The 10872-nt window shown below is 42.9% G+C and overlaps 1 protein-coding gene across 1 annotated transcript; it reads right to left on the bottom strand.

Moving 5' to 3' along the window:
• Window positions 1-678: 678 nt before the first annotated feature.
• CLDN34 (claudin 34) lies at window positions 679-9616 on the bottom strand. The gene is made up of 3 exons (XM_054222800.1): window positions 9545-9616; window positions 3084-3219; window positions 679-1775 (listed from the first exon to the last, which is right to left on the bottom strand). Exon 3 carries the CDS (start codon window positions 1715-1717, stop codon window positions 1073-1075), a length of 645 nt encoding a protein of 214 aa, XP_054078775.1. The 5' UTR covers window positions 1718-1775; window positions 3084-3219; window positions 9545-9616; the 3' UTR covers window positions 679-1072.
• Window positions 9617-10872: the final 1256 nt, after the last annotated feature.

Below are 10872 nucleotides of genomic sequence, written 5' to 3'. Positions count from 1 at the left end.
TGCCTCTTAAGACAGATTCATTTCACCTAACTTCATCTAGCTTAGGTGAAGTTTAGTTGTGTATGCCAGAGTTAGCAACTGTAGTTACTACAGCCATTATAGTGGGTTTAGAGAAACAGAATTTTAGGGAGCATGTCATCTCCCAGCCTTTTTAGGTATCTATTTTGGAAAAAGACTGTCTTGGTCTCTATATTGACTATAAACGGAGCCTGAAGTGACCAGTTTAGATATAGATGTCTACATCAGATGAATCATAACCTGAAAGTTGTACTGAATATTCCTAGTTACTGAGAGCACTGACTTTGACAGCAATTTCGTAATAACTTGTATAAGTTGTTTCCGTCTTTTGCAATACCTTTGGATTCGGTGAAGTGACTGATGAAGAAGCAAACCCTTGCAGACTTTTTGGCTCTGCCTAAGTGAGGAACTAAGAGCGCACCTTGCCCATAGGCAAACATGTTGCAACATAAAATGCAAATAGCTTGAAAGAAAAATAGAAGCATTAAAGACTCAGCTCTTTATGTGCCCTAGAGGAAGAGGAGAAACTGGCAAGACCTTTGTAAGACAATTCAGGGAAAACTCATTTGACACAACCATGATGACACTCACATTATTGGTATTAAAAGTCTTGACTTGTCACAAAACATACTTTGCTACAAATGTAATTAAATAATGGACAAAATAGTTTAGTACCGACAACGAAACAAGTTCACATTTAACACGTGTCATTTCACATTTTTCTAACAGAACACTTAATTCAATGTCAGCTCTTTGAGCATGGTAAATATCTTACACAAAAAATAAATTAATCAATAACATATGTATATACAAAATAGGATGACTGGTAAAACTTAATCACAGTTGCTGCTCAACAGCAGTTATCTCAAAGATGAACCTCTGGTTATATGTGACAATTAAGATAGTAGTTCAGCTGTTTCATATAACAAAATAGTGTGGCTACTGTAGACTAAAGCTAAATTCTGCAGTTCCTTGACTATAAAATCACTTGCGCTACTGTCCTTACATCTTAACTATGCTCTTGTTCTGGAACAGCATGGGGGGATTCATCCTGTCAGAATTTTGTGATAGTGTTTGCAGTCACCGGCAATCTGTACGAGAGAGAAAAAGTCCCACTTAGCAGCAGGAGGATGACAGCTACAATCCCGATAGGAATGGCAGCACCAGCTTCCTGCGCCACTGGGCTGGAGGGCATGTAGGAAGAAGGAGGAAAAGCGATGCTCTGGTTGTGCGTTACAGAATAGAAATTCCAGCTCACAGGAATTAGGACACACAGACCAGCGAATACATAGAAGAAGCCACCCACCAGGAAGAAACGGGTGATGAGAGTTTTGTGAGTGATTCCCATACAAATGTTTCTCAGAGCAAATATTGTGGCAGTCAGTCCCAGCAAGCCCATGAACATGGCGATCAACAGGAGGCCCTGAGCAGCATAAATTTCGTGGGGGATGGAGGAGTCATAGCCACTGAATTTATGGCAGAACTGTTCTTTATAGCCAGGCGAGACGTGAAGGTAACTGATGAAACAGACTTTCCAAATCCCCACCCAGGCAATGCCAGAGGAGATGATGGTGGTGTTGTCCACGTGCCACACTCTCCATTCCACAATTCCCATCGAGATGGTGCACAGGATCCAGCCTACCGTCCCCAGGGCAAAGGCGGCTAGCTGGAGGTGCGAGGTGCTGACCAGGGAGCTCATCCTCTGGAGGTCTCCTGCTCTGTCGCAAACACGGTTGCCATGTGAAGAGAGAGAGGCACTGGAAAGAAAGACAGCATAAAATTACAAAGGTGATTATTATTTGGGTGAATAGGTGAACCTGCTAGTGGAAAAGAAAAAGCAGGAGAGAATATGTGTACAGAGGGAGGATGGTAATCATCTTTCCCCAGTTGTAAGGAATTGTTGAAGTTTAATGTCCACAGACAAATAACATCTAGGCTTTAATTCTGTATGTTTTGTGGTATCACAAGGAGTAGAAAGGGTCTCTGATTAGCTCCCCTTACAATCTCTATTTTACATTCCCAAAAGGAAAATTCACATCTTTTTCTAAGTTATTTTCTTCCTTCGTAATTAATCATTATGTTCACGCGTTACATGTAACCAGGAGCCCTAGGGTTACTGGCTAGTAGAAACTAAATCGGACAAAAATCCTCGGGATCCTGGCTTTTACAAGAAATCCTCCGAAGCAGCCGCAGAAGCCACGCTCCTCTCCCCTGGCAGCTCTGTTTTCGGTGCAGCAGCCCAACCTGAACAGAATTCTGCTTTTGCGCTGCCCTTACTGAGAGCTGCTGGGACCAGCATTAGAGAAGAAAACCCCATAGTCCAGAGGTGTGAGCCAATCCAGGCCACAGAGTCTAATAAAGACCACCGAACTTTGACCATTTTAAGATTATGTGACCACAAATGCATTAGCAGAAACACTAGAATTATTCAGAAATATAACGCTCTGTGTAGGGGCTGGAGCCTGGATGTGCTGCCATTGCTTTCCCAGCCCCAAACTTTAACCAAGGTTTCTTTAGTGTTTTACCTTCGCACATCACACTTGTTCATAACCTGCCCAACTTCCCCAGTTCAAATCATCCTAATGGTGTGGTGGAAAAGATTTTGGTCATTTAGTCTAGCAAAAGATTTTAGATTTGCTTGCTGACTGTATGTTCTGAGTGTAAATTAGGGTTTTATTCTAATTTAAAAAAATAAACATCTCTTAATTTCCCACGTCTTTCATACAACTTTCTGAACAATTACAGGAATTATCTGTGATCAGAGGAGATGTGTCCTTGAATTTATTATGTACCTCTTTAGAGATAGATCTTTATATTTTATGAATTATCTAAAATAACCTTTTCTCCTGCTTCCATTGCATTCAAGACTGAAGAAATACTGTACCAAGCTCACTCTAATAAGAAGATAGATCTGCAACTATGTTTTTTTACTAAAGCAATAACTTTTCTATTTACTTATCTTAACCCAACAGATTTAGTGATACAACCTAGTTGCAAAAATCAATCCATAGAAATCTTAAATACAAAATATCTTCATAACAATATGGCCTTAAGCAAACACTTACTTCAGTCCCGAAGCTGATGCCAGTGATAAGATGATGGAACAGAGTGGTGTTTGACACCAGCCAAACACAGCAACATCTGCAATTTTATCATTTTGGCTTCCTAGTTCATCTGTGTGTCTCTGGTAGGACTGATTTCCTGTGGGACATATTAATCTCCATTATTGCAAATGTACATTTAATCCTTTCTCACATGGAGGAAATTGCTCCGGAATAACCTCCTGTGTTTTTATCTACTTAAAACAAAACAATTTATAAATGCTATCTCAATCTGCTACATTATTTACAAAGTGATCATAACCCCCCCTATGTAATTAACAGTTGTTACCAGCCATGCGGTACAGTAGCCCCACAGGCATTATGAATGGTTTTCTTTCTGTCCCAGTTCCACATCAAAATAACGTCATTTCTGTACGTGTCTAGTGAAAGTAAGATGCTGGACAGAAAAGAGCGCTATCAAAGGAGTCCTGCGCTGACTCCCTTCTGCTTTTGTTTCAATCGTTCGAAAACACAGAGGCCAAACCTGAACCATGGAATCACAGAGTGGTTTAGGTTGGAAGGGACCTTAAAGACCATCTCATTCCAACCCCCTGCCATGGGCAGGGACACCTCCCACTAGACCAGTCTGCTCAAAGCCCCATCCAGCCTGGCCTTGAACACCTAAAATACCATTTTGTGTAAAGCCCGTATTTCTGTAACACTTTTCGTATACATCATAAACATTCATTTAAACAACTGACCGATACCAAGGTCGTACAAGATAGGCAAGCAGGCCGATCCCTGTCATTGAGAGCTGCTCAGAGTATGCTATCAATGTGTCTTCACGGATTGAATTTACCCACCTGTCTGCTCACAGAATTAAATGAGATTGTAGCTGTGATTACTGAGCCCTCTATCAAACCTTCATGTGCTAAGCGACCTAGAATGGTGTCCAGAAGTGAATTATAAAACTAAAAAATAGGAAAAGTTCCTTTTTTTTTTTTTTCCCATGAGATTCGCCAAAAACCCCACAGAACGAGCGAACATGCAGGATGAAATAATTCAACAAAAACTCTGAAAACACTGGAGAATAACCAGCTAACGAAGATGGGCTTTAGATGAGGTCCCGAATGTCTAGACACAAAAAATTGCTTATGTAGGAAATGATTCATTTTGGCTCATTTCTCCACACCCTGCCCACTGGAGCTCATTTGGTCTAACCTGATGGTACTGGCTGACTTAGAGAAAAACCAAGGTGAAAAAGAAGTGCTTTTGAGAGTGATGATGAAATTAAATTACGGCTCTCGTACTTGTCGTGTTTCGGATAACCAGATAGAGGCTCATCCTTGTGACCTCTTGGCCTTAAGGTTCAGCAAGAAAGTAAGGAAAAAAATATCAAGGTGTCGTAGTTACAGGAAGTTGCTTGCCACGTGAAAACATGTCAAAACTAAAACAATGAACTAGTTCCTGGTTCCAGTCTCCAGCATCGTGAATATTAATAAACACACTATAGGTTTTGCTGGTATCATAAAAATGAGAATGGGTACGTCTCACTTGCCAGAACCATTGCTTTTAAGGGAAGATTTTGCCTAAGATCAACATATTTAGTCTCGTGTTTCTGACATAAACCCAAAGCCTGAGCGCTGATGCAGGTCGCGGCACCTCGGGGTGCCGTGAGACGGGGACATCCCACCCGGGTGGTGCCGTCAGGGTCTTGCTGTGTGCCTGCCGGCAGGCAAAGAACAGCAGGGAAACACGGTTTCGCCCAAATGTAGCAAGATACATTTATTTTTCCAGGACTCCTGTGGCAAGCGTTTCCAAAGAAAAAAAAAAAAAGAAAGAAATAAGAAGACATTTCGCTTGCAGATGCCAAGTAAAACCGGGAGTGAGCTGCAGAGGGCGTCTCCCTCCAGGATTTCACCCATCCCAGCGCGTCACTTGCTGAGGGACCTCAGGGAAGGAGGGAGAGAGGGAGGGAAGGAAGGGAGGAAGTGAAGAAAGGAAGGAAAAGAAGGAAAGGAGGAAACTTGGTAGCAAGAGGAGGGCCAGGGCCCTGCGCCAGGCTGGGGCTCCCAGCAGCACCCGCCGCAGCCGGGTTCCGTGAGCAGCGTGTGGGCTGGGGTGTCCCCCCGCAAGTTCCCATCCTTGGAAGGCAGTGCAGGAGCTGAACTCGGCTCTGACACCAGCACTGTCCTTCCTGGAGGTTGCAAAGACAGAGGCATCCCCTTCGGAAAGGAAGAATGTGAACCATCACTAACTTGCCATTCGCATAAAAGTAAAGACTTTTTTTTTTTTTTTTTTTTTAAATAAAACCTTTTGGTCCCTGTGCAGATGCGCTTTCCAGCCTTCTGAAAGAAAAATGTGAAAGTTCAGTCATTGCATGTTTAGAGCTATGTTCGATAAAATATGGTTTAAAGCCCAGATCATATGGCAGTCTGTGCCAACACGGACAGAATTGGCATAATGTATTGGCTGGTGTCATGCTTTAGTAATTATTATAAATATTTTGAATTAATTTAATTAGTATAGTAAGATTACCTATATGGTCTGAATAATACAATGACGTAACACAATCACTCTATGAAATTTCCTACGGCAAATGAACTCATATTCAGCCAGCTACAGAGGTTTTCTGAATAATTAGTCAGTGTTATTGGCATGCGGTTCTTGATTTGGAAGCTTACTCAGAGCTGCGGATCTCAGCATTCAAAGTCTGCATGCCAGCTATTTCCTGGGATGGAGCTAGCCTACAAAGGCAATCTTGCCAGGAGGACCAAACTAGGTCTACGTGGTGTGTCTGCCAGTGGATGAAGAGCATGACTGAAAACTCTTCCCACCCAAAGAAGCAAAAGAAGTGTGTCAAGAGGAGGCCACGGTTCCATCTCTCAGTTTCCCAGGATTTCATCAATATTTTCATTTAGAATCGATTCAGTCCAATCCAAAAAACATTCCAGCAGCTTCTGGGGACAGTCTTTGGAAAGTCTAGAAAAAGGAGAGCTGCTTCTACAGGCTTCTCACCTGGTAGTCCCTTGCTATTATTTTGCTATCATTTTCTCTCTTAATACATCTTTAATTTCCTTCATTTGGAAGGGCTGTCCTTCATGGATGTATTTTTAACTAAATACCCTACTTGAGTAAAAGCGAAATGTAAAGTTGCTAGCATTCAATGGAAATTTGCACAGAGAAGACAGAAGCTAACAGTAAAAGGTGACACATGCTAGTGAATTTATCCAAATACAGAAACTTGAAGGATCCTTTCTCTTTATTGCTTATTTATATTTAAATCAAGCATCGCACAGTGAGTAGTTTATGAAAAGTGTGTTGAGCCATTGCCCATACACTTCAGGGACAGAATGAGTCCAGACTTTCCCCCTCTTAGTTACAAGAAACAGATGAGGGTGCCCGGGAGCTGTGTTGACTTTCCTACAGCTGCAAGCTTGCTTCTAGGAGAAAAAATGGAAGCAAGCTGCTCTCTCACTGCCAAGTGGTTTCAGAGTCTTTTTGGGGTCATCTGTGTATCATGCTTACCTTCAAAAAGAATAAAATGGAATGGTGCAGTTGAAGAGGTAAAGGTTGCACCTCCTGATGTTCTCAGCAGCAGGAGGAAACAGAAGTGGAGCTCTACTTGAAATTTTGTTGTTGCTTCTTTTACTTGCAGTAATGCTAGTGACAAAAGGCTCAGGCTATGATATCAGTTCTCAGAGCAGAGAAACCTAAATGGCCTAATCAAATGCATTTCACTTCTGGAATTAATACTGTGTCCTCTGAAAAGCTGTTTTAATTACATTCAGTGGTCTATATAGCTCAGTTGGGTTTCAGATCTGCTTTCTAAAACTCAACCTGCCTTAAGCTCCTGAAACAAAGATTTTAGAAAATCTCCAGGTGAATGCATGAAAAAAACCTAGCATACTTGGTTAATTAGTGTGTGTAAATATTAATTAGCATGTGGGCTTTTCAGGTCACTGGGTCTCAGACTCCCTCATGGGGTGAGGGCCTGTCCTAGGGGGTGATGTCCAACTTGTAGGGTGGCATAGGAGAGCGCGCCCAACCATGCAATCCCCGGCAAGATTTGTCTTTAAATGCATCGTTTCATATGATGGGCTGAGGGCCAGGTGACACTAGCTTTCAGCGAGTTTGCGTGGAGGGAGTTTGCCATTTGGTAGAGGTTCTTTAGAGGTTGGTACATGCTAGCTAATACATTCCCCAGCAGCAGCCGCCCCTCTGCTGTATCTCTCCTGCTCTGGGACGTGAAGCACCAGGCAGAGCTGGATGGGCCAGTCATCAACACCTGCCACAAAAGATCTCAGATACAGAAAGAGGCTGCAGGGAAGTGTGAGACGGAGCTGGGGCTCGTCATGTGAATTCGTGAAAGTCTTACACAAATTGCATGATCCTTGACATGATACTCAAAGGCTGTACTAATGCTTTAGATCCTTGAGTTTGGACGTGTCTAGGAGAGAACTTCAGAAATGTTTTCTTCCTTCTGTCATCACTGTTTCAGCACAGCTCTGGTTGAAGAGTGGCTTTATCTCTAAGGTTATCTTCTTGCTGCAGTCCCTGACACAAGAGTTGCCGGCAGTGACTGCTAAATCACTCTATTCCTAGCTTTTTCAGAAGACATTTAAACAACCGCTCAGTGTGGCAATTCTTTTGCTCCTATTTTCCTGTATACAAAGTTAGCTGCGTTTATGACCCCTTCCTTGAATACAGTCTCCCGGACATTCAGAAAGTCTTGAGGCCTGAAGTCTCAAACACCGATGTCTCATGTTTAGGTTTCAGCTGTCACTAACATACTCATTTTCAATTAGAAAAGACAAACTAGCAGGGCATAGAGTCTTAAAAGTCAGTATAGAGTATCTCCAGATTTAACACAGCTTATGTACCCCCTTCCAAATGCCAACATCCAGTGTTATAAACTCTGCTGCTTTCACTTTCTCAGTGTGTTTCAAAACAAGTAAACCAAAGCAGTCTTCACTTCTGTTCCACCCAGTAAGAATACATTTGAAATTTAGCTGCGTAAAAGTTCTTTGCCTATTTCAGGAAGAGATTTTGTTTGATTTGCTTTGATGGTAGGATGAAGAGAAACTGATAATTTCTATATATTCCTCACTGTTTTTTCAGGCCCTAATTTACTTCTCTGGGGTTGAGCCCCGCTTAAGCTCTTGCTAAAGGAGGAAATGTTGCAGGCTTGTAGGGAGTGAGATGACAGTAGGCTTGACTCAGGACCCAGAAGACCCCATATTATCAGAGTTTCTACAGATTGTTTTGCCTCCGCCTTGAAGGGACCTCCATTTAGAGCCTAAGTAGAACAGTTTAGGGACATGCCAGGAACGACAGTCCCTGAAAAAACAGGAGGCTACACTGGCTATGTTGGGATGGGAACCACTCAGGAAGCTTCAGAACGCAGAGGGAAGCCCAAAAGCTTGCCTACTCTGGGTGTCTGGCACAGAGGAAAGAGTGCTGAGAGGTCAGGAGTGTGACTAAGGCGACTGCATCCAGGTCCCAGAGAGATCCCACACGACTGGGAAGATGAGGACACTCAATACAGGCTTGAGGCATGGGAAGATGTCACCCAGACAGAGTCACCTTTCCAGCCAAGAGAATGGGAGCTAATACTGCCTGGTGCCTGCAGGAGAAAAGAAGAACGTCTGAAGCACCCAGAGTTTCATCCTGGACGTGTCGCATGGGCATGCTGTCTGGAGGAACGAGCGTTGCTTGTGCCGACAGTGCGTGAGGAACTGCCTACAGGAGAGGGAATGGGAGAGCACACGACCTGCACACAGCAACCTGACGGCCAGGTTTTCCTTCATAGACATGGGGTGAGTGGTTGAAAGGAGAGCTTTCCAAAAGGGTAGGAGACACTACTTGTTTCTTTGTAAGTGATAGCGCAGCTAAAATAAAGTACACTAAAAATTGTAAACAATAGAAGAGCAAAGTATGACTCTCCCTGTCTGCAGTCCGTCTGCCTGTTGAAACTCTGCTGCAGCTTGTAACCACCTTGAAGAGAAAGCTCATGATAAACTCTTCCTATATAAAACACGCACAGAGTTATTTTTCCCGGCCTGTGTAAGCAGGAATTCATTTATTTCCATTTATTTCACGTTTTAAGCAAATATTTTTCCTTTAGATATTGCCAGGCACCGCATGCGTTTTGAAATTAACGTTCAAATCCTGCTTTTGTAAAGTTTTATAGCCTAGATGCAGCTTTATTGGTCTATACTGGACATGGCTTACTAACCAAATCCTTTATTCAATCTGTCTTGCGGCAGAAAACGAGTTTAAAAAAAAACCCCAAGAGCATAGTAATTAAGAAGGTCTCTTCTTAGCAATATCCCTATGATTTAATGCTTGAAAACTTAATTCTTCAATTCCCAGTTGGGAAAACATTCTTTATAGGAAACAAATAAATATTTAAATCTCTCTCCATCTGTTCTCTATCAGCACTTCATAAAATAAGTCGCATAAAAAAACAGAAAGAGACTTACTTCTGTGAGTCTGAGAGTTGCCTAAGGCTTTGAAGCAGTGTCAGCTGGATGAAGCAAGTTCCAGAAGGGAGGTGGAAAAAAATGCCCGTGCAAATTGTCCGACTTGTTACGCTACCAAATAGGTACCTCACGGTTCCTTGTCACTCTCCCACTAAGTCAACAAAGATGTAGGAAGTCAGTTAATCATTAACATGTTATAAAAATATGAAAGCTTTACCGTATGCCATTTTTTCTAACTGCTCTAAAGCACTTACTGAAGTATACAGATAACTTCCGCGGAAAATGCAGTTTTCTCTAAGACACCCTTTCAGAAAATCTGCCTTTGCAATGACATGATTTTCCAGCCTGAGACCACCACGATGTCCCAGCCTGACAGCCTGAAGGACACAGAATTCTCATCTGAAAGAGAATGAAGTGATTTCACAACCCTTTCTTCTTTGTTAGAATTTTCCTCCTGTATTTACGCGACCCAAGTTAGTGCAGCTCTGCAGCGGGAAGAAACACAGGGGAGGAGGAGGAGATTTTCCAAGGGGTAAACTTAAGCTGAACTGGTCTCTTGTTGGACTGTGGTTGGCAGCACCCGTACTTTAGTACCAATAGTACCATGCTTGCTATCTCGGATGTTTAAAAAAAAAATCCCAACACATTTTTTTAATTGTTATGTTTGCCTTGCCCGTGAATGTAAATAATGGTTCTTAAAAATGGTGAAAGACAACTTCACTCCATTCTGGTTTCTCCACTTTGAAACCGCAAATTAACTGTGCTCATCTCCAAACGATGCCCTGGCTCCTACAGTGGGAGGACATTTCCAGGGCTAGTGTTGAAAAACGAGGAACTTTATTTCACAGAAGTATCCTGAAATGGGACGACCTCATTGAACAATTCTTCTCGCCTGTAACACACACCATGGCTGGTCACTGCCACAACTAAAGACGGCTGCAAAATGGCATTAATCCTTACTCTTCGATTTTCTGCATCACCTTTAATCCAGATCCCCTCCTCTCTTGCTGTACCTTCCAGCTGACGCTGATTCACCAGTTTCACGTGCAGGTACCACAGCCTGGCTGTGCCAACACAGTCCTCTCTCGTCCTGCAGCTCGCCAGGCTGGGATCTCCCCTCTGGCTGGTCACAGCTAGATGGTGTTGGCTTGTTGTACAGGCAAACTCAGCTACTCAGGCTTTGCTGTTGCGTGCCAAAAAGCCCAACACATACAGACCCTGGCGGGCTTGTTGTCATGTGTGAGACTTGAGTACGGCCTTTTGACACGGTGGTGGGTCTGCTGATTCAGAGGGACAGCATCCTTGGGCAGTACGCAGCTGGCAGACAG

Source organism: Rissa tridactyla, chromosome 1 (genome assembly GCF_028500815.1).
Source record: "Rissa tridactyla isolate bRisTri1 chromosome 1, bRisTri1.patW.cur.20221130, whole genome shotgun sequence".
Taxonomy (NCBI): domain Eukaryota; kingdom Metazoa; phylum Chordata; class Aves; order Charadriiformes; family Laridae; genus Rissa; species Rissa tridactyla.
The sequence above is the reverse complement of the archived record's forward strand: the minus strand, read 5'-3'. Positions and strand labels throughout refer to the sequence as shown.